Source organism: Bipolaris oryzae, assembly GCF_000523455.1.
Source record: "Bipolaris oryzae ATCC 44560 unplaced genomic scaffold scaffold_27, whole genome shotgun sequence".
NCBI classification, from domain to species: Eukaryota; Fungi; Ascomycota; class Dothideomycetes; order Pleosporales; family Pleosporaceae; genus Bipolaris; species Bipolaris oryzae.
In genome coordinates, this window is record NW_006911303.1 from 217,766 (window position 1) to 241,337 (window position 23,572).

Sequence of the window (23,572 nt, forward strand, 5' to 3'; positions counted from 1 at the left end):
TACGCGAGTGCGACGCGCTGGCAGGCCTAGACTGAGGGGAGTCGCAGCGGATCTAGACGGAAGCCCCACCTGCACGAGGATCCCTCAGATAAGGCTGGATATACGCAGCTACAAGAGATGGTCCAAAAGGAAAAGGACGTAGCGGGCTTGGCAAGTGAAATTGCCAACGGGCGTATAAGCACCTAGTCGTATGCGGGGAAGATGAGATGAGATGAGATGAGATGAATAGGGTAAATGGTAGGTTAGTGTGATGAAGAAGGCGAAGAGAGAGAGAGAGAAAGAGAGAGCAAGACTGAGAGACATGCGACAGGTGGGCCAGTCAGCCAGGGATATATGGAATTGGTGCCTTTCTCTCTTATTCTCCACATGTCACTCCCTCTCACCCCATAGCGCCATGGGATGGCGGAGTGGAATGGCGTGCCAGCCGCGTTGTGTATCAGCTACGCCCACACCACAAGACGATGCCGTTTCGAGAGGCAGGCAGTCAGCGCCAGACCATCGGAGCCACCGACCAGCCGGGCTAGGTCTCGTGTGGGATGCTTGGTGCGGTTTTTTATGACAAGGCCTGCAGTGCATGTCCCCAACGCCCATCTCAGTAATCTCAGCCGGCCGGGCCTCACAGTCGCCAGTCTGAAATCGTCCAGGCCCGGCTGCCGACTGGCGACTGGCCACCACCACCACTGCGCTAGGCTGTACGCAGCCCCCGCACGTTACTACTGTACCTCGCACGCCATGCCAACTTTGTCAGCTCTCCATCTCTCTCCCTCTCTCCTCCACCTCCTATCATCTCGCTCGTCCTTCCTCGTCGGCCTCAATAGAGTTCTCCACGCCTGTGTGCGGATAGGCGGCGGGCCCCTCCGTCTCGATATGGCACCGCGTTCCAGGGGGATTTTCTCGCTTCCCTCCACGGACGGCGAAACGTTTCTCGCCCACACAGACACGCAGGCGATACCCTTTTCCGACCTAGCACACGCCTGTGATTGCTTTTCTGCCTTTGGCAAACCATCTTCGCCCTTCCTTCATCACCCACAGGCTAGACCGGGTGCGCCCACGACGCAGGTCTGGCCCGTGCTCGCCGTATACAGACTTAGCCCACCGCTTCAGCCAGGCCTATTAATACTTTGCTCGCCCACACGTGCTGTGCTACTCAGACGCTCTGGACCTTCGTGGCGCCCTTCTAGCTCTACCTACAATTCTACACAAGAAAGACAACCCGCCACCTGCCCTTTTTGCGCATGTCACCAGAAAAATTATAGCCATGCAAGGCGTATGTCTCCAGCCCTCGCCGTGCGCGTATATCCTCACCATCGTATGATGGGGCAAAAAGAACGGGGTACCAAACTGGCCCCGAGTCATTGCCATCCATCCTCCTGCAAACCCGTGTTCGTGCCTTACTTTTCTCTTTGTCATTCTCCTCCGTCTTGCTCGGACGCCGAAACGCTGCGGCCTATAACAATTCACCATATCCCACACCGAAACAAGATCTGCTATGCTAAGACTCTGCCATGCAAAGCTTGATGTTGTGTAGCACGGCCCGTGAACCATGTACCGTTTCAGCTCTGTATGCATTCGTCACAAAGTGGCACCATTTTGTCCTGGAAATCTCGTCAATAGTCAAAATTCCTGCTTGCGCTGTCCACGCTGACCTTGTCACCCTTCACTTGTGCCCAGAACTTGGCGCGCTTGTCCTCGAAACAGACGTCGTCTTGATGTTTGGTTCAGCGCGTGGGTCGCAAAAGTATAATATCCACCTCGCAAAGGTGCCCAGCGAGTTGTCGCGAGCAAGTCTGCCAAGTCTCTCCCCCCGCCAAGGTACTATTAACTTGCTCTCTTATCCTGCCGTGGATGCCTCGTCCCTGTTCAATCTATCGTCTTGGCGATGCAGCAAGCCTTAATTCTGCCTTTCATTTGGAAATCGATATTTTCTGCGTCCCACATCAATAACAAAGTTTCCAAAGGCGGCTACCTTCATTTATCCGGAGTTGGTGTCACCTTCGATATCTTGTCAGGACGTAATCTTCAGTTTGCGCATTTGCCTCGGAAATGATGCACTTGGACTCGGATTAGCTATTCGCAGTACAACCCTGTAGAAGAAGAGACAGAAAGATAGCGGGGTGCGACACTACGAGTCGAGTATACAGACGCTCTGGTAGCTGCTGTAATCGCCATCATCCAATGCTTCTGGGTAAGAACAAAGAAGACACTTGGATATGCAAAGTCGCCCTGGTAAGAAACAACAGTCAAATTTTTGTCTATATACTTGAATGCAATATCCTTTTTTTTATTCTCTATTACTTTCTACCAGTCTCCCTCCATCTCTCACTATCCCGACGCCCTCATTTCTACCCCTCCGAAACCCCCATGACCACACCCTCGCATCCTCGTATTTCCTCCTCAGACGATCCGCTTATAGAAGAATAGTACCGTTGGACCCAGTAATGGTGTCCAACTCACCAGGCTGAATAGTACCGTTCTCAACAGCCGCAGCGTGGTGCCTAGCCAGCATACCGTAGACAGGGAGGTACTTGTCGAGGAAAGGCAGAACCTCCTTGGCACCAGGAGTAGCACGCCAATCACGCATAAGGTCGCAGACAATGGCAAACATGGACACAAGCTGAACGCCCGCCTTCTCTATGCGAGAGTTGGCAGTGTCACGAACGAGCTCCGAGTAGGTGCCGGAAGCCTCAATGTTGGCAAAGACGGAGTAGCCCTCGGCGCGCAGGGAGAGAGCGAGGAATGCAGTGCACACATCAGTGGTGATGCCGGCAACGATGATTTGCTTCTTGCCAGTGGCCTTGATGGCGGCTTGGAATTCCGGGTTATCCCAGGCGCTGGGTGGCATGTTAGCTGACTTGTCTTCCTCTTCAACGCTCTTCCGGGTAAAACTTACTTGACCTCACCCTGGCGGCGGATAAGAGGCGCATTGGGATACATCTCAAGCATCTCCTTGGGCAGAGGACCGTTGGGACCGGTATCCGCGGACGTGCTCATGATGACGGGCAGGTTGAAGAGCTTGCCAATCTCGGCGTGGGCGAGGATGTTCTGCTTGTACAGAGTGGCGTCCCAGTCGCGGGCGACACCATACAGACCGACCTGCAGGTCGAGAATGAGGAGGAGCTACAAGAAGTTAGTCGAGGTATCTTTGGGGAGTGTGAGGGAAGAAGGGACGTACAGAGTTGTTCTTGTCGATACGCTCCCAAGGAACAGCTGGGTCTTTGTCAGTGACTTGAACGGATATCCCATCGTTACTCTCTCGTCTCCATACCATCGCTAACAACAGTCTGTGCGAGCGTCAAAGCCGCAAGAGCCAAGTTGGTGAAGAACTTCATCTTGAAAAGGTAGTTGAACGGTAGTCAAGTATTGCTCTTTAGGCTGTCCTCAATCTCGAAAGCTGTGGTGGATGATTACTTTCCAGCACCACAACCCCCATCTTTATACTTTTTCCCGATCCCCCTGTACTATCCTCATCTCCTTCCTTCAATCTTGCATCTTGCATCCTCCCCTCTAATCGCCCCGCCCACCGCATACTCAATCTTCCCTTTCCCACTGGCCCCCCTCGCAATCGCAACCACAATAGCAACATCCGGGCATCGCCAAGCCAGCATCTTCCGGCCGCAACATGGAGCATTCTGCATACACCATCGCATATCCAAGCCATGACAAACCACCTTGGCCACTCTAGCTCGCTTCTCTATTGGCTCGAGCGACTTCGTTCTATGCCCAGCATAGTCACATCTAACAAGGCACGACCGCAGAAAAAAAATGCAACCCCACCGGCTACCCGGATTAAACCCCCCCTAACCACGACAACGGAGGCGGGATACTCGCCACGTGGTACTAGTCTGAGTAACTCTTTGGTAATCAAGCACCGGCGTATTGTAATACTAACATCGCAATGCTCTCTGCAAGATTCTCGATGTTGTCGGGAACATTCGCTTACTACTAGGCGACATGCGGGCCCACTCCCTCCCCCCCCCCGCTTTTTTTCTGCAGCGTTGTAAGCAGTGCTGTGGTTATTCATCAGCGTTTTGTCACCAGGAACTTCAACGTGATTGGGTGCGGATGTGTATGTATGCATGGTTACGTGGAGCAAGTAAAGGGAGGGGGGTTTTTTCTCGTGCTTTTGTCAGCGATTGGAAATTGAGGATTTCGGGGTTATGGGATGGAGATTAGGGATAGGTGTTGGTATTGGGAGGAGTATGGGTGGGGATAACGTCATTTTTGCGCTTGTGCTGGATTGGGGTATTGATAGTAGGGGGAGCGAGGGTGCGGGGTGGGGGGATTGAGATGGGGGAGAATTAAGGCAAGGGTTGGGTGCAGAGGAGTTTTGCGGGTGCAAGAGGAGATGGGATTTACGAGGCTACATGGTATTTACTGCTGCTGTTTGTCTGATGGATGCTGAGATGTCAGCACTCTGTTTCTTGCGTAAGTACGGTTATCAACGACTACTACAACAACCATCGCAACCTCCATACCTCTATCACCGCAGCCGGCAACCAGAACATCACGTACCCGGTTCCGCACCCGGTCCTCCGGCCGGCTCCGTTTCAGGCTACCAGTGCCTATACAGACGGACTTGGCCAAGCAAATTATCAAAAGCAAAAAAGCGGAAGATGCATTGCATTTTCGCGGGACAATGAGTCGTGATGGGTATGAGTAAGCAAACTACCCAGTCAACAACCTCACCGCAAGATAGCCCCTTTTCCAGACACACACACACACACACTCCAGACCTTCGAGTTGAGAAAGAAATATTGTTAATCTTATTCTTGAATCCTAAATAATATACAATCGAGCGTACCCAACCGCTCTCTCATGGAAAGTAAAAGAAGGATCTGTAAAAATCCCAAGTCTACCGAAAAGAAAAGAAAAAAGAATCACAAAGCCAAAAATCCCCCCTTCCTTCACGCAGCCAACCCATTACTCGCCAGAAACTCACGCATAACCCCATAACCCCCCGTAGCATTATAATGAAAATTAAGCCCATGCCCCGTCTCCGGCTGCACATGCACCTTCACCCCGTCCTTCTTCTCGGGAAACGCCAGATCAGCCGCCTGAATCATATTCTCAAACTGCATCCCGGGTAGCTTTCCATAGCAATTTCCGCCGCAGAAGGGTACATCTGTTTCGCCGGTGATAACGAGCACAGGGCCTGTGAAAGGCGAGGAGGAGGGGGAGCTACCGATAGTAAGCAACTCGCCTGCTGTCACAGCTTGCTTTGTCGCTTCACCGTGGATGGCGAGGTTAATGTCGTAGTTGGCGGGCTGCAGGAATACGTATTGGAGAGCGGTGAGGCTGGAGTGCGCCATGTATCCCGAAGGGTAGTTTAGCGATTGAACCGTAGTATTGTATCCGGTTAAGAAGTCGGTGAATTCGGTGGTGAAGAGCATGTTCCACATGTCGTTTCCTGCGAGATTGACACCGGCGAACTTGAGGATTTTGTCGAGGCCCGAGGCGAGGTTGGAGGCTAGGGCGTATCTGGTTGCGAGTTTCCTGACGCCGCTGTTCGAGGCATTGCCGAAGCGGAAGGGCTGGTTGAGGCGTGCGCTGTGTAGGTTCCAGCCGGCGATTACGTAGGGTAGGAATTGGCCCGAGACGGAGAAGCCGGTGAGGATGAGGCCGTCGGTGTTGGAGGGATATTTGGCGGAGAGCCAGTAGGAGAGGATGGAGCCGAAGGAGTGGCCGACGTGGATGACTTTTTTGAAGGGGCGGCCGATGGCGCAGATTGTGCCGTTGCGGAGCTGGAGGGTGAGCGAGTTGATGGCTTCGAGTGAGGCTTGGGCTTGGATTCTGCGGGGCGGACGCGGGTTAGTATGTTGGTTGCAAGTGTGCTGCTGCTAGATATTTGCTTACTCGTTGAAGGGATTTCCATGCGACGAGTTTCCGATGCCGAGACGGTCAATTGCAAGTGTGCTGTATCCTGCGTCTAGAGCAGAGTTGACGTAGCTGTAGTTGTAATTATCGTACTCCAAGTCCCAGTATGTCTTGTCGAACCCAACACCGTGAGTCAATACCTGAATGGTATCACTGCTTCCACCATCGGGCTCGCAGTACTGAGCAGATATGTTGAAGGTCTTTTCCAAAGTCTGGTATCCCTCGAGCAACTCTGCAGTATAGTTGCTTTGGAACTTGGCGAGCCGAGTTGCGAATTCGCTGACGTCCACATTGCTCTCAAGCGTCACCTCTCGAAACTTCCCTTGCCGGGAGACGATAGGAGTCTCGATGATGATGTTGGTGCAGTTCCGGGCTGTCGCAAGGCCAACGAGGGCGAGAGGAAGCAGTGCCTTGATAGAGACCATCTTCGTGACGATTAAATATTACTGTTTGTTGACCGTTGAGTAGATACCCCGAAAACTCTGGGGATTCACGAAGTACAAGTAGTCGCAAGCCTCGCGGATTTTCAAATACTGCTTTTAGCCCTCCTTTTTAATGTGTGGGTATGGCTACATCATTCATACTAGAAACAGTGGCTTCCAACTAGCTGCACTGCCCCGCCGTTGATCGACAAGGTCATTGCGCGCTACATTTGCCCATCTTAATGTTCATTTACTACTCAGGACTCTAGTCTCGGGAGGGTTGTCGATCCGGGTTCATGCCATGCGGCCAATGATGAGCTGTATGTTTTTGCTAGGCAACCCCGAGAATCATTCAACATGTTCACCTAGATGCTATGTCATGTACTGGTAAAGTACTGCCCTATTTGATGATATAACAAAGTAAAGCGAACAACTCGACCGTAAGGCTTGCGTTCATGAATTCAGCATAGGAGGTATGTGGGACCATTAGCTTGACCGGGGCCGTAGAACTAAGCCGTTACCAGTAGAGTACTAACCCCATCTCGTTTGAGATGAACCCTTCTTATGGCGGCAGCTATGTTACGTGGGCGCACTGGTCTCCTGTAACGTGCATCAATGCCGAACTTCCTGACTGGGAGAGAAACAAGGCCATTGTCCTATACGTCTACGATGAGTAAATTGCAACCACACGCCATTAAGTTTGCAAGTTGTGCTTATTTGGTAATCCGGCAGCCTTTCGATTTGGAATTGTCGTTGATCGTACTAGGATATATGGTTATGGTAGTGACCGAGGTTGGGCACGGTATCGAAATAGCAGCAACGACTACGATACGAGGACCAATTATTATCTGGTTCTGTTGAAAGTAGTCTTCTTATTCGCCAGTTGGATGCCGATCAGTTACCGGAACCTGAAATCCGGAATGCCCTGGCAGGATGCGTCTAGCCTGCCGTCCAAAGCAAATATCCTCCCGCTAGACGTCATTGCCCCTAGATATCCGGCAGATACCGCCCAGTGAACATTGGTAACAAAGGTTTTCCCTACTTCTACGAAACTACCTACCGGCTTTGGTGGCATATCTAATGGTTCGTTGGAAGTATATAGATGTTGATATGTAAGACTGGTGCCCTTTGGATGATGTTAAAGATATCTCCGTGGACGCGGACTGTTGATCGACACGGGAATACGAGATGCCGTGAAAAGGCCAGCCCCCTGATGAGAAAGACTATAGTTCTAGAACGTTGGCCGGGAATAACCAAAACTTGAATATTAATCAAATATCTCTCGCCCCTGACTAGATAATGTCATCATTGCTTGACGTTGCCTTTTCCGGACGATGAATGGAAGACATGGAGGTGAGCGCAAACACTGGCCTTCGCGGGTTACAACTTCGTATCCTAGTGTAGTATTGAGGCTGAGTACCTGCATACATACCTACGTACCCTTACACTGAGCAATGCGCAGTAGCTGGCGTGGCGTATAGAATGGCAGGACTCGCCTGCTGTTGCATTTGGTAGCTTCTGTAGTTGTTTTAAAAAATTCTCAACATAATAGCTCAAAAAACAGTTCAATCAATTTACCATCTTGAGCATCTGCTTGCTTCGCTCATATGTGTACCATGTTAATAACAGGTTGATTGCATGCTCATCGAGTTGTTGCTGCGAATAAACAAACCTCGGCAACTTCGCGCACCCCACTCACGTCGATCTCCCGTGATATACCTGGCAGTAGCATTGTACACGCAGTGTGAGCTTCCCTAGAAAAGAGTTGTCAACTAAAATAGATTCAAGCGGAACTTCTTCAGCCTCCGGGTTTCACCTATGATGAAGGCCATTCATGTGGAAAAGTTTGTCACAGTTAGTTGCCGACAGAAATTCGAGGTGCTTTTGGTCTGACATCTGGTATACAGAACATTGCGGACCTCAGGCCTTGCTCCATCCCCGGTCTGGAACGTAAACACCAAGAGGAAATTCATATCAAGATCACACATTCAGCTGTAACGCACGTCGATCTTCTGTATGCCCAAGGTCTGCACCAGAACAACCGACGTCATGTTAAGCCTCCGTTTGTGTTAGGCACAGAGTTCTCTGGCATTGTCATATCCAGTCCTCCCAAATCATCTTTCAGGCCTGGTGCCCGCGTGTTTGGGGGCGGGTTAGGTGCTTATGCTGAAGAAATCTGGGCTTCTGAAGAAGCGATACGTCATGTACCGGAGCAATGGACGAATGCTGAGGCGTGTGCGGTGGGTAGCAGTGGAGCAGTAAGTTACGGCGCATTGATTGATGTCTGCAAAGCCAAAGCTGGAGAAACTGTACTCGTGTTGGGTGCGAGTGGGGGTCTCGGAGTTATGGCGGTACAGATTGCAAAAGCTATTGGCGCAAAGGTTATTGCCGTGGTTGGTGACGAAGAGAAAGGTGCTATGGTCAGAAGTATTGGCGCAGACGCTATTGTTGACTACCACGACAAGAATTGGGAAGACCGTGTCAAACAACTAACGAAAGACGGCGAGGGCGTAGATGTAGTGTACGATGGCATTGGCGCTGTGGAGAGTGGAGTCAAGTGTTTGAAGTACCGTGGTCGTCTGGTGATTGTGGGGTTTGCAGCAAGGAACGGAAACATTGAGAACATCCGTGCAAACCGCATCCTTCTCAAGTCAATAGCAGTGCATGGTTATGTAAGTCATTCGACTAATTGTATATTCCCCAGTCTGTTACATCTGCTCACAACGAATAGCGATTTGGCGAAGATGGGCGACGGGATCCACAGAGGACAAAGGATGTATGGGATGGCTTCGTACGCTTAGTTGAGGCAGGACGTATAAAGCCGGTAGTTTACAAAGAGAACTATCATGGGCTGGAAGCAGTTGGTAGGGCGCTGGAGGATGTGAGGGCGCACAAGGCTTGGGGGAGAGCAGTGGTGAGAGTATGTGAGGACGAGGACAAGGACAAGGCGAGGTTGTGATCATCCCTGATACTGTTCCAGCGGGGTGTTTCAAGAATCGTATCCAACTGGCATAGTGAGCGGATGGCGGTCACACTTTTGCCCTCCCTTGAGGCGTATCAAAGGCGCCAAGCAAACGCGTTGGGGATGGAGCTGAGGGCTGTGCGCACGGCCCCTTGCGGCGCGCCAGCATAGCGCGGTTTCTCTGGGCGCACCTCCTCCGAGTTTCCAAGTCTCAAACAAAGCCCATTGCCATCGACGCTCGCCGTCTTCTCTCTTTTTTCCTTCTCTTCTTCCTCCACTTCGACCACAGTGCGCTGACGCAACAGCTCAATCAGCCAGCGACACCGCCTCTACGCCTGCCTGATCACCGCAGCTGCATTGCTGAGCTTTGCGACAACCCCCGTACAGACGTTCATTCATCACTTCACATTTCCCCACCACCATGGCGTCCTATGGAAGCGACCCAGAGGACGAGGAGGAGGACTTCAACCCTGCGCCCGAAATTGACGAGGATGACGTCGCCCCTCGCGGCAACGCCTCGCGCAGACCCGCCGCTGAAGATGACGATGATGAAGGCGATGGGATCAACATGACAGGCAACGACGACGAAGATGAAGAAGGTGGCGGCATAGATGTCGACGATGACGACGACGACGATGAGGATGACGATGAGGACGAAGAAGACGACGACGACGAAGATGTTGTCGTACGTTTCATGAGGCAATGCCCCCAAAGTTCTAATAGCTAATCTTTCCCAGGCTCGACCTGCCAAACGGAGAAAGAAGGCGAAGCGCAATATGTTCATTGATGTCGAAGCCGAAGTCGACGAGGACGAAGAAGAAGAGGAAGAAGGCGACGACGAAGGTGTCGATGAAGTGCATCCAGATGACCTCCTCGAGCCCACGGGCGCCGACCTCGATGACCGTCACCACCGCGAGCTTGACATGCGCCGTGAGGTCAACGCTCAAAGGGACGTTGAAGAAATCGCAAAGGAGTTTGACGAAAAGTACAGGCGGAGGGAAATGCAGAGCGCCCGTCGCGGTGGTGCAGGCGCTGTACCTCTGGCGCTGCCCACGGTTGACGATCCGTCCATTTGGGGTTGCAAGTGCCGTCCTGGAAAGGAACGCGAGATCATCATGGCAATTCAAAAGCGCCTTGACGACAAGATTCGCACCGGCCAGCCTGTGCAGGTCTACTCGGCCTTTGAACGGGGTCCTACAGGACCACAGTCTGGGTTCCTTTACGTTGAAGCCGACTCAAAGCAGGCTGTTGTGGAGCTTATTGAGGGTATCCAGAATGTCTTCATGGGCTCTGGCCAGTTCTCGATCCCCCCGAAGGAGCGCCCGGATCTCCTCCGAAAGAAGAAGCGTGCGCCATTGGAGGTTGGAAAATTTGTGCGCATGCTGCGGCCACCCACATACAAGGGCGATCTTGCAAAGGTTGTCGAAGTCTCGACCAACGGTCTCGACTGTGTCGTACAACTCGTCCCACGTCTGGACTATGGCCTTAACGACGATGCAAACGCTGGAGACAACAAGCGCAAGCGAGGCTTCTTCGGACGACAAACTGAGCGCCCCCCTGCGAAACTGTTCAATGAAGCCGAGGCGAAGAAGCGACACATGAAGCATCTTAGCATGACTGGATCGGGCAACCAGAGGGCATACACATACAAGGGTGAAGACTACCAGAATGGCTTTCTCATCAAGGAAGTCAAGGTCAACTGGGTCAGCACTGAGAAAGTCAATCCCAAGATGGAGGAGCTGCAATTCTTCTCCATTCAGAATGCTGACGGTACCGAGACCATGGATCTTCTAGCTGTTCAGGCTGCGCAAAAGGCCGCCGACTCCGGATCTGCTTTTGCCGCCGGCGATAACGTTGAGATCTACACTGGCGAACAAAAGGGCATTCGCGGTACGACTGTCACCGTAACGGGCGATATTGTCACGCTGCGAGTGAGCGAGGGCGACCTGAGGGGCAGAAGGATCGACGCTCCTGTCAAGACACTGCGAAAGCTGTTCCGTGATGGTGACCACGTCAAAGTCATTGGTGGAAGCAAATACGTCGATGAAGTTGGTCTCGTTACAAGAATCAAGGACGACAAGATCACGCTGCTCTGCGACTCGACACAGCAGGAAATCACCGTCTTTAGCAAGGACCTGAAGCGTGCTGCGGACTCGGCAAACGTCGGCGCCGACTCCAACTTTGACCTCTACGACTTTGTACAGATTGAGTAAGTTGTGATCTGAGATTGACAGGATATTCAGCTAACATGTCATAGTGCTTCCACCATTGGTTGCGTTGTTCGTGTCGACCGCGAAGTTCTGCGAATTGTCGATCAACAAGGCGATGTTCGCACACTCCTCCATACCCAAGTCTCACAGATTGTCGGCCGAAACAAACACGCAGTAGCGACCGATCGCGACGGATCTGAAATCAGACATGAAGACGACGTCAAGGAGCACGGCGGTGAAGGGCGACAAGGCAAGGTTCTGTACATCCACAGAGGTACACTCTTTGTCCGAAACCGTGAACTTGTCGAGAATCAGGGTATCTTTGTGGTGCGCAGCAACAACGTAGTCACCATGGCGGCAAAGAGCGGTCGTGCTCAAGCTCAAGGTCCTGATCTCAGCGGTATCAACCCTGCTCTCAACGCAGGCGCAAACGGGAACGCGAGTGCCATGCCGCCACCGCGAGCTTCTTTTGGCCGTGACAAGCTAATTGGCAAGACTGTGACGATCCGTAAGGGCGCTTACAAGGGTCTTCTCGGAATTGTTAAGGATACGATGAACGACGAAGCGCGCATTGAGTTGCACACCAAGAACAAGCAGGTTTCCGTAAAGAAGGAGCTTCTCACAGTCAAGGATCCCATTACCGGTGCCAGCATGGACATTGGCGGCAAGTTCCCCAACCGTTCGCGCGGTGGGTACTCGGGCGGTCAGACAAGCTATGGAGGCGGCGGTGGTGCATCTGGTGGGCGAACTCCTGGATGGGGCACCTCTGGTGGTGGTCGTACGCCTGGCTGGGGAGGCAGTGGCAGCGGAGGAGCTGGTGGCCGCACACCAGGCTGGGGAGGTAGCGGAGGCGCTGGTGGGCGAACACCCGGCTGGGGTGGAGACGGCGGACGTACAGCCTATGGCGGAGGAGACGGTTCACGAACTGCTTATGGTGGTGGTGATGGCTCTCGAACAGCATACGGCGGCGCAACTGCCTATGGCGGTGCGACATCGTATGGCGGAGGAACGGCATATGGTGGCAACGACGGCAACCGTACATCATATGGTGGTTTCAGTTCGGGAGGGCGAACACCCGCATGGGGTGGATCACCTGGCAACGCCGCCTCGAAGTCGGGAGGTCTGTCTGCTCCTACGCCTGGGGCATACAACGCCCCTACTCCAGGTGCGTATGCCGCTCCCACACCTGGCGGATATGGTGCATACTCTGCACCTACACCGGGTGGCCCACCGATGGACGCTCCTACGCCAGGCAACTACTCTGCGCCGACACCAGGAGATAGCTCTGGTGGCAGATACGGTGCTGCTACCGCACCTACACCGGGTGGTTGGGACGTCGCAACGCCAGCGCCAAGTGGTGACCCAGGATATGATTAGGGTGGTGAATCTGTGAAATCTTCGATGATTGTTCCTAAAAGGGGGGTTTACACAAAATTGTAGGGCGTGTGCTTTTTTATTTGCCACAAGCATGTGCCCTCGCTCTTTTTGCCGAATCTTGGGATTTATTAATTGCATTTCTGGAGTCATAGAGTAGGACAACACAAGTCTTGAGTCGAATCAAATGACTTTATTCCGTGATACACATAAATGCATAGTTGTATTGATATGTGCACATGGGGCGTGGCAGCTGTAGTGTGATTGGCAAGGCTGCGACGTGCAAATGTTGCTGCTTCGAGACGGCTGCCAAGGCGTCAGAAAGGGTTGGGTCCCATGATGCCAGCACTCGACCATGTGTTTATTTTTAGGGCTTCATAGCAGTTCCAGACTCCTTTTACACCACCCACAATGATGCAAACTCGCTGGAGAAAAAGGGTTTTTCTGGGGCGATTCATGGTCCAGTGTCTGGAGCCCCACACTAGGCCGCGGCAATGACGTGCGATGGGCCGAAAGATAGTTCTAGTACGATGCATCTAACCCAACAAGCACGACACGATTGTCACGAGTGACGCGTTCCTCGTATGTGAGGCTCTTTAGTGGAGAGTGCCCTTTTACCAGCAGGGCTTTTATCTTTTTTTCCCCGCCTCGACCGTAGTAAATACTACTACAATACATACATGCCGCACATATATCCCCCACCGCAGTTTGCTTATAGGGTACCCAACTTTATACACTCGCTTAAGAGGAGGGTCCAACTATGATCGCGGAAAGACGCCAAAACGCGGAGAGCAGTCTTGATAGATTCATAGATCTGATCTCAGATCCTTTTCAGTCTCAGGTAAGTATCCAGCCAGCACATACGCGACGTCGCCAGCACCATACTCACCCCACCACAGGTTCAAGAGACCTCTATCTACGCCGCCGTCGTGTATTCCTTTGTCGTATCAGGCTTGTTAGTCCTCACATTTTGCTTCCTCCGACCGCGCAACTCGAGAGTATACGCCCCACGAGCCAAACATGCAGATGAGAAACACCGGCCGTTACCGCTGGGCAACAAGCCATTAAGTTGGCTCTCTGCCGTCCGGAATGTCCGGGAACAAGACTTGGTGGATAAAATCGGGCTGGATGCCATCATCTTTCTGAGGTTCATGCGTATGATTCGAAATATATTTTTCGTATTGACCGTTGTCGGCTGCCTGATCCTGATCCCCGTCAATGTCGTTGGAGGGTCGCCCTTCTACAAGCAGTGGAGTTCAATTTCAACATTGATGAAATTCACACCACAGTATATTTTCGGAAGGAAATTCTGGGCATACGTTGCTTTCGCATACATGATCCAGGGCACCGTGTGCTTCTTTCTATGGAGGAATTATAGTGCTGTTCTGAAGCTCCGACGTGCATACTTCGACACCGAGGAGTACAAGTCTAGTTTACACGCCAGGACACTTTTGGTACGTATGGCATAAATTAGTAATCATATTTGTGCTGACTTGAAAAAGCTCACACACGTTCCACAATCATATCGAACCGACGCCGGACTTGTGAAACTCATCGAACAAGCAAAACCGATTGATAACGCTCCTCGGGCAGTCATAGGCCGGAACGTAAAGGAATTACCAAAATTGATCGAAGACCATGACCAGACGGTTCGCGACCTCGAGAAACATCTCGCTAAATACCTCTCCAATCCGAACAGACTACCCGCGAGACGGCCGACTTGCAAACCAGCGAAAGATGACCAGGGAATTCATGGCAAGGGCGAAGTGGACGCAATCGACTATCTTACCGAGCGCATCACAAGATTGGAAACAACAATCAAGGAGGTGAGAGAAACTGTGGATATGCGGAATCCTATGCCTTATGGATTCGCATCCTACGAACACATCGAAGACGCCCACGCAGTCGCTTTCACTGCCAGGAAAAAAGGTCCTGAAGGATGCGATGTCTATCTTGCCCCAAAACCACACGATTTACTCTGGCAAAATCTTGCCATGTCACGAAGGACCCGAACGATGCGCGCATTTTGGGATGGCCTGTGGATCGTAATATTTACGGTCGCTTTTATTATACCCAACATGCTCACATCGGTTTTCTTGTCCGACTTTTCACATCTGGGGCTGGTTTGGCCTACTTTTCAAGCAAATCTCTCTGCTCATCCGACAAGCTGGGCCATCGCTCAAGGTATTCTGGCACCGCTGGTACAAACTCTCATGTATATGGGAGTCCCCGTAGTCTTTCGTCGCCTGTTCACGCACTCTGGCGATGTTTCAAAAACATCTCGAGAACGCCATGTAACGGCCCGGCTATACTCGTTTTTCGTTTTCAACAACCTCCTCGTTTTCTCAGTCTTCGGGTCAACTTGGCGCTTCGTGGCAGCAGTCATCGCAGCTAAAGATCAAGGGGTATGGGATGCTATACGAGATAACCATCTCTTCACGAAGATCATGTCGGGGCTGTGTAACGTGTCCACATTTTGGCTCACTTGGCAGATGCAACGCAATCTCGGTGCGGCGATCGATCTTTCACAAGCATGGGTGTTACTCTGGAGCTGGATCCAGCGCAAGTGCTTCTCGCCAACCCCACGAGAACTCATCGAGCTCAGTGCACCGCAGCCATTTCCCTATGCTGAATACTACAACAACTATCTCTTTGTGACTACCGTCGGTCTGTGCATGGGGGCACTCCAACCGGTCATATTTCCAGTTACGGCATTCTACCTTGCCATGGACTGCGTATTCAAGAAGTACCTACTTCAATATGTCTTCATTACCAAGACCGAGTCCGGAGGCAGATTCTGGCGTCTTCTAGTCAACCGCACGCTCTTCGCCGTAGCTCTCGCCAACGCCGTGATCGCCTTGGTGGTTGGCGCCAACGGAATAGGGTCGATCGATCTTAACTCTCTTCAGGCGGGCACGGGCAACATGCTCTTCGCCATGGTGCCTCTTCCATTTTTCCTACTTGGCTTCAAGTGGTATTGCAAACGAAGCTTTGATGAAAAGCTGTCGTATTTCTCTACACGGCCCTTCTCGGATGCCGAAGCCGCACATGCCACTGATGATCGCAAGCAAAGAAAGACAAGTAGACTCTTGACTCGTTTTGGTCATCCGGCGCTTTACAAGAAGCTACTGACGCCCATGGTGCATGCTAAATCACAGCACTTGCTCAAAGAAGTATACAGCAATCGCTCCGGCACAGGCCGCGACATCTTTGATACGGCGCAACGTCACTCAATGGACCGCGCCATGCCCGCTACACCTGGCTACGAGCGCTTTGGCGATTTTGTCATGACAGAGATGGACTCGGAGGAGCCAGGCAAACAGACCACCAACGCCGATATCCCCCACGTAGAAATCGTGGCAGAATCCGAACTCGACTTTGAAAACTTCAAGAAGCGCGCTGAGTTCCGCGATGCATTCGGTGGCGACGGCGAGCTATATGGAAGGCCCGAAGACGCCTCGCGCCCGGGCACCCCTTCGACATTTACTACATTTACGGAATGGGGCCCTTATGGCCGGCATCGGGGTTCTGCACCCGCATCGCCGTCATCAAGTCGCCCGTCATCAAGTCGCACGCGTCTTGGTGATGGCGGTGATTTCGAGCAGGGGACGTCGTATGCTAAGGGGTACCAGCGGCCACCGCGGCCGGTAGAAGAGGGCTATGACTATGAAGATCTAGGTGATGATGCTGACGCAATGCTGCATGGTGTGCACAGCCGTCAGCCTCTTGTTGGCACCACTGAGAACAGACACAGCAATGACAACAACGCCCCAGGTCATCATGGTCTTGGTACTGCTCCTGTTGCTGCGCGTGAAGATACAAGTTATGAGCGCTTTAGACACACACGGTAGTTTTCTTTCTTTCTTTCTTTTGTACATATAATTAGAAGCATTATATACTTGGGGTCAGTAATACCGAAATTCAAGGCGCACGCGTGCAGCGATTGAGCGACCGAGTTTTTTGTTTCTCATCGATCTCTCACAATTTCTCCCGGATAAAGTACACTACTATGGAAAGTAGGCCTATTTATCCTGTTCTTGGAAAATGTACTGCACATATATACCTGCCAAGTATACGCGTGCGTGTGTGTGTGTGTGTGCCCATGTGGCTAAGCAAGATATAACAATGTGTACATGGGGGAGGGGGGGCGGGTAGGCTTAGCAAATGCCATGTGGTTTTTTTTTTCAATTGACTTGGAAGATTCGTATAGTAGAACTGGAAGTAGGGTTCTTTTTTCGGTAAATGTGTTTTGTGGAGAGTAAGTTGGACATTACATTATTATCACGGGTTAAGACCTAAATCAGCTTTCCGCCAAGTCCCATGTGTACTTATAGTTATCGCCAAGCATCATACGGACACCGAGAGAGAGAGGAGAAGAAGAAGAAGAAGAAGAAGAAGAAAGAGAGGAGGTTGGGGTCAACGAAACAATACGCCACGGATACATCATCCCGTTTCCCTTTTTTTTCCACCTACCTTTTCTGACCTTTGCCCGTCCTTTGCCTACTGCTTACCGCCCCCCCCCTCCTCACGTGTACTTGAAAGTTTATACCCCTCAAAAAAAAAAGAAGAAGCTTATGCAGTATACTCGGTAAAGTTTTTTTCTTTCCCAGTATAACTCACGATTATCAATCGATCTTCGTCAGTGCGCCCGCCCCGCTGTTTGCTAAAACAGGGTCTTACACTTATATATGTATGCAAGAAAACTCTGTGTTTTTTTTTAACGTGCGCGTTCAGTGAGAAAAGTGGCAGATGCGTAGGTCGAGTAAGCAAGTGGACGTCACTGATGTCAGCGGAAAGTCTTGAGTTGGGATAGCTCATCTTCTTCCGCCACATGATTACTACGGACTAAAAAAAAGTATGGAGGCGGGATTGGGGAGTTATCCGTACTCCATTTGGCTGATGAGGGTTTTTTTTGTCTTGCATTTGCCCTGTTTGCCGGTCATCTCGTGTGTGGCTTGTCTTGGTTTTTGTCTTGGTGGTTTGTCGGCGGGCAAATATAGTAAGTGACGCGCAATGGATTGGGTAGGTGTTGCGAATGTGGCTGACTGCGTGGACGTGTGTGCCAAGGAATCTTGGGGGGTATCGTGACACGGGGTGATAGGAAGACGGGATCGAGGAGAGGTGAAGAAATGTGCCGTGTTGATGGTACTAGTAGGGCTGTGTAAACCGTGCGCTTGGGTACTAAAGTATGTGCACAGCTGGAGTGCCCAAACTACCGGTCGCTTGGATGCATGCAAGACCAGCTGTTTGGTACCTTCTGCATTGCGCAGCTAATGCGCGCGACGGGCGATGTTCTAGTGGCTTTGCATTCAGAGTCCACAATGTTCTGGTGTACTTGGCTTACCAAATCACCATGTTCTGGTATTCGTTTTGCTTTACAAGCACAGCCCGCTTTGGGGATCTAGTCTTGCCCATACAAACAACAAGCCCGGGACGAGGCGCTAAGTTGTGCGAATAAAAGCGCAATAGAGAAAGATTCGCAGATACAGTGCTTGTGCTTGGTGGGGTTTTTCGCCAATGCTCTACCAAGACTTGGTCGGAGTAAGACCGAATACGAAAACGCATTGGAGGGCTTGGTATTTGTTTGGAAGGGGACCGGGGGCAGTGCGTCGGTATGTTTGTATAGCAGTGTGTACGGTATGTAAAACGGAGGGAAACGGAAGGGCTTGGTACGGTGGTTGTAATGCGATGGAAATTAGAGTGTAGTATGTAGACGAGTGGGTTGGGGTAGGGCGGGTACTTTTTTATCCTTTTGAATGTTTCCGTTCATTGTCTTTGCTGAGAACGGAACGCGAACAGTTTGTATGATCTGCGATTGTGGACGATACAAACGTCATTATCGAACGATTTTTACACAGATTGGAGATCTATCGAGGATGATTGATTGGGTGGGGTGAGTATGGTTATTTCTGTAATATACGGTGGGGCGGGACGACCGGTTTGCTGGGCGGAGATGGGGGAAGACGGTGTGAGAGATACGGTAATCTGAGAGAACAGGCCAAGCGGTCAGCAGGATAAAGGAACAAACAAGGCACGGAAAACTTCCAAGTGATCCTAGAGATTTCCACTTGGCGTAATCAAGTTCCAGCAAACGAACTCAAGAATCGGGTACGAAAGGGACGGCTAGTTGATGTCTAGGGTCCGAGCCCAAGACCGAGAGAGAGGATGCGCAATTTGTATGCCGTCTTAGTGTTAAAGCTTTGAAGCAAAACGAAGGCCAGCAACCAAGAGCAAAGCCAAAGGATCCAAGAAAGTTTATATTGATATGGTGGCCAAGCCAAGAGCAGAAGATGACATTGGACGTGGTCTGGTTGGATAAAAGGTTGTAATTGTTTCGAAACACGGACCGGCATTGACGCACAGAAGAGGTAGAGAAACTAACTAGCAGGCACGAGCAAATGGATTCGCCTGTTTTTTGAGCAGAATGACTCGAAGAGAATGCTAATTGCAAATGTGGAGGCGTCGCGTCGTCGCCTCGACTTTGTCGGACCGTTGTTTAGCTCCTGTGGCTTCCTATGATGTTGCGTTGACATGTCTCGTATGCAAATTGCGCCTTACATCTATTTTACTTACACGGCGGAGAGACATACGGGCAAATTGCTATGCGTTATATCCGATTCAAGTCAACCGAGTTTGCTGGGGGGACGCTGCTTCACTCAACCATGGCGTTGGCGCCAGACAGAAGAGTGCCATTAGCATTGAAGGAACCCTTCTCCTCCCTTTTTTCGAGTCTCGTCATGCGCCTGGTGCGTAGCGCCCGACAGTTTTCGCTACTCGATGGTGGCGCGAATGGCGTCGCTGGTCCGCGCAGTGCGGCGGGTGTCAGTCGGTAGGATCCGGGCGCCTTACCACCGTTATTTTGTGCTTGTGAGCATGAGCTAGTAGCCAACACCTGCCACGCCCTTCCAGCCGTGGGGCCCAATACCTTTTAGTACATGTATGCGCTCCTTGGCAGCGGAGGTTGACACTTGCACCATGGCGGCCAAGCGCTGTGGCTGGGTTTTGGAGAGAGGAGGAGATAGGTCGGTAGATGGAAAATGACCTGTTTACCAGCAATCATCAGTCCATAACCCACATTACCAAGCCGCGTAGCGCTCCGCTGTAACGAATCCTCTGTCTCCAGGTTTCTCCGCAGTAAACTGGACCCATGTTCATAACGGTACGGGATGGGACGATGGGATTGGACGGGAATGAGGGATGAGCGATCTGTCGGCCTTGGGCACACATGTCCCATTCGGCCTTATTGCCGCTCGGCGACGTTCCCAACCATGGCGGCGGCGACGGGGTGGGAGGACAGGCAGGCTAGCCCCCTGGCTACGGGTTTTGGGTGTTTGGGGTAGACCAGCACGATGTGATGCATCCGCGGACAAAACGTGGGAGCCAAGCAACGTAGCCTAAATCTGGAATCTTTGTAGCCTGATTCCTCGAGGGAGATGAACCCTTTTCTCGCCAAGCCGTTTGAAGGGTCAAGGCGACTATGGGTTTCAGGCCCAGGAGGATGCCAGCGGGATGAGGCTAGGCCGGAGCTTGTCATGGGCATATCTTATTCTGAAGTGGAGTGTGCACGAGGCAGACAGAGGGCATGACGACGGTTTGCGCGTTGTTGCGGAGAACGATTGATGGTGACCACAAAAAAAAGAGGAGCTCCTGTGGTTCCGATTCGGTTCTGGTATCTGCACTGTCCGTCCCATCTGTCATCAGCACGGAGTCCCGCTGCCGGGACAAACGGCTGTGCAGTGATCTCACCCTCGTACATATCCGTACTCGTACTCGTTAGTCGCCATGCACAGCCAAGCCTTCTCCGCAAGACTCCCTTGTCTGCTAGCTGCCACCTGTGGCTGGCGTCACCGTCTCAAGCACGGCCTTCGACAAGCCCCCTAAGCAACTGTCGCAAGACTTGGCCTCTTGGAGCGCATGTGGCTACGTACTAGACACAGGTCGTCGGCTTGGCACTTACCTGTCTCGGAGATTTTACCCTCATAGCTGCCGGGTGGCAGAAAAGCTGCGAAAACGTCCCAGAATATTGCCTCTTGTTATCAGACTTGGCCCAAGAGGAGCCTTCTTGGCTGCCAAAACCCGTATCGAAGGATGCGTTACAGATCAGCATACGCCGGGCGTGAACGGAGCTGTGTGTGTGGCTTGCATCCAAGGCAAAACGCACAACTGGCATTTGGTGCCTGGAAACGCATATCCAGCATACCCCTAATCCTTAAAATCAGATGTTTTTTGTGAGACTGACACACTGTTAGCCCGTTTGATCTGCGTCGACTCCTTCTTAGGAACCAGGCACGCTCTTGACAAGCTTTTTTGGCCTGAACCTCGCTTGCTTCACGGACTTATTCTTCACTAGCCCATTCTCGATTCGTCACACGCCTTTGACAGGATGTTCCTGTAACGCCCGAGTCCCTTGCGTAGGCTATTGTTCATACCCGGACAGGGGGGCGTGCGCGCCTAGATCGTCAGCACTAAATTGTTCACCAGATGTCGTAGACTCTTGTGTACTTGTACTTAAATAACTTGCAGTCCGTATCTTCTGTCCAGCATAAAACAAACTTCATACTACACAGTCGATCACTCCTTTCTCTTGCTTATCAGCCTTCTACAGCATATCAGTCTAAACTTAGTATTACACTTACCCATACAACACACACACACAAACACATTCACTATGCTTTTCAAGACCCTCATATTCGCTACCACTGCTTCGGCAACCTGCCTTCACGGCCTCTCCATGTTCAAGCGTGCTGAGGGCGCTGAGGTTGCCAAGTTTGGATATGGTCCTACCAACGGTCCATTCAACTGGGCTTCTCTCGCTCCCGAGAACGAGGCCTGCAAGACCGGCAAGAACCAGTCTCCTATCAACATTGGTAAGTTCCACACGCTGACATCGGCACTCAGACGCCTTTTTACTAACACTCAACCTTCAGATGCTACCATTGCCAAGGCTGCCTCTAAGCCCCAGATCTCCGTCCCCAAGGTCGATGAGGTCCTCTTTGAGAACTTGGGCACGACCATTGAGGTCGTAACCAACGGCACCACCACCATCGGCAATGACTCTTTCCAGCTTGTCCAATTCCACATGCACACTCCCTCCGAGCACCACGTCCTCGGCGAGTACTACCCTCTCGAGCTCCACATGGTTCACCAGGGTGTCGCCGACAACACCAAGCTGGCCGTCGTTGCCCTCATGTTTGAAGTCTCCGCCGGAAGGTCCTCTTCCATCATCTCCTCCCTCTCCTCTTCCCTCTCCAAGATCTCCACCCCCGGCAGCACCACCATGATCAAGGGCGGAATCAACTACAGCGACGTCATCTCTACCATTGAGAGGTCCGACGTCCTCACCTACTCTGGTTCCCTCACCACTCCTCCTTGCGCCGAGGGTGTCACCTTCATGATCGTCAAGCAGCCCCTTGCCGTCAGCGTCGCCGACTACACTGCCATCAAGAAGATTGTCAAGTTCAACTCCCGCTTCATCCAGAACACTCTTGGCCAGGACAACATGCTCCATGTCGGCGCCATCTCTGGTACCGCCAACGCTACTAAGCCCGCTGCCGCTGCTCCTGCCGCCAACGCCTCCGAGGTATGTGTTTAAACAACTACGCGCTTGTTTGCCTGTAAGACAAACTTCCCTTCATCATTCTTCCCCTTCGCTCTCCCACCCAGCATAACATGTTCCTGACATTCCTCCCTTCTCAGCAAAAACCCGAGACCAAGCCCGCGACCGGCGCCTACAAAGCCGATATCCACATCTCTGTTAACATGCCTAACATGCGAGTATGTTTGCTCTTCTTTTTTCTGCCTCTCACTACTACTATTACCACTCATACAACATCATACTGACTCATCAACCAACAGGGCTCCTACGTCAAGCGCTCCGCCTAAGCGTCCTGGAAACCCTTCTCCATAATATCTATTTTTCCTTTAACTCTCTTACTGTGGAGTTCTCGCTGTCCAACAATACTCACTTGGTCCTAGGACATGGGAAACTCATCTCTTTTTTTCCTCTTTACCTTTTTTCCTTTTACTATACACATCATGTAACTACTACGCATAGAAGGGAGACACACGGATACTACCCCCAATCGCCGCTACCGCATCAGCAGCACCAGATATGCACGCATTTACTCTTTTTTACATACCCCTCATCAGCATCTTTGTTGTTTTTTCTGCCGCTTGAGAATCGATGTTGGTATGCCTTTCGGGAGAAAGGGTTAGAGTGCGTGTCGCTTTTTAAACTTGTACATAGTATGATTTTTACGAACAGATCGAAATGGAAGATACCATACAATACCCCCCCCCCTTTAACCTTTTTACCTTTTTACTTGCCTCTCTTTCTCTAATTCGATATTGTGAACTCCCTACTTCGCAAATTGATATTTTAACCGACTGCATTGGCGCATACAAATCTACCACCACCACTCTAACTACTCCTACTCCTACTCCTTTCACACAAAGCCACCCGCAAGCCACACCCACACCCCTGTTTGACCCTCCACCTCCCCCATCCACTCTCCCTCCACACATAAAATCCGCTCCTCTATTGAAACCCAACCCAGCATATCACCTAGCATCTACTAACCCGGCAGTCGCACGAGCATCCCGTTACACCCGCGCCCCGCACCCCCCTCCCCTTCCAAAAGCAAAAACCAAGAATAAAAACAAAAGACACCGGTATGTCACCCACGCCCAACCTTAATACAACGCCCAACGATGACAAATGCCCCCCCCCC

General features: G+C 51.6%; 6 protein-coding genes across 6 annotated transcripts; 4 read left to right on the forward strand and 2 right to left on the reverse strand.

The window, feature by feature from the left end:
• Positions 1-399: 399 nt before the first annotated feature.
• Positions 400-1,181, forward strand: COCMIDRAFT_24151 (uncharacterized protein; the record flags this gene model as incomplete). The annotated part of the gene is made up of 2 exons (XM_007687213.1): positions 400-1,059; positions 1,152-1,181. The coding sequence occupies 2 exons, from the start codon at positions 400-402 to the stop codon at positions 1,179-1,181; spliced, it is 690 nt and encodes a 229-aa protein (XP_007685403.1).
• Positions 1,182-2,407: 1,226 nt separating this feature from the next.
• On the reverse strand, positions 2,408-3,329 carry COCMIDRAFT_88354 (uncharacterized protein; the record flags this gene model as incomplete). The annotated part of the gene is made up of 4 exons (XM_007687271.1): positions 2,408-2,831; positions 2,891-3,117; positions 3,173-3,207; positions 3,266-3,329. 4 exons carry the CDS (start codon positions 3,327-3,329, stop codon positions 2,408-2,410), a joined length of 750 nt encoding a protein of 249 aa, XP_007685461.1.
• Positions 3,330-4,904: 1,575 nt separating this feature from the next.
• Positions 4,905-6,299, reverse strand: COCMIDRAFT_88427 (uncharacterized protein; the record flags this gene model as incomplete). The annotated part of the gene is made up of 2 exons (XM_007687272.1): positions 4,905-5,790; positions 5,854-6,299. The coding sequence occupies 2 exons, from the start codon at positions 6,297-6,299 to the stop codon at positions 4,905-4,907; spliced, it is 1,332 nt and encodes a 443-aa protein (XP_007685462.1).
• A 1,818-nt stretch (positions 6,300-8,117) lies between these two features.
• On the forward strand, positions 8,118-12,845 carry COCMIDRAFT_34494 (uncharacterized protein; the record flags this gene model as incomplete). The annotated part of the gene is made up of 6 exons (XM_007687226.1): positions 8,118-8,150; positions 8,261-8,968; positions 9,028-9,248; positions 9,646-9,943; positions 9,996-11,467; positions 11,516-12,845. The coding sequence occupies 6 exons, from the start codon at positions 8,118-8,120 to the stop codon at positions 12,843-12,845; spliced, it is 4,062 nt and encodes a 1,353-aa protein (XP_007685416.1).
• Positions 12,846-13,602: 757 nt separating this feature from the next.
• On the forward strand, positions 13,603-16,693 carry COCMIDRAFT_88293 (uncharacterized protein; the record flags this gene model as incomplete). Its single annotated transcript, XM_007687273.1, has 3 exons — positions 13,603-13,683; positions 13,742-14,296; positions 14,345-16,693. 3 exons carry the CDS (start codon positions 13,603-13,605, stop codon positions 16,691-16,693), a joined length of 2,985 nt encoding a protein of 994 aa, XP_007685463.1.
• A 4,817-nt stretch (positions 16,694-21,510) lies between these two features.
• On the forward strand, positions 21,511-22,434 carry COCMIDRAFT_88395 (uncharacterized protein; the record flags this gene model as incomplete). The annotated part of the gene is made up of 2 exons (XM_007687274.1): positions 21,511-21,709; positions 21,770-22,434. The coding sequence occupies 2 exons, from the start codon at positions 21,511-21,513 to the stop codon at positions 22,432-22,434; spliced, it is 864 nt and encodes a 287-aa protein (XP_007685464.1).
• Positions 22,435-23,572: the final 1,138 nt, after the last annotated feature.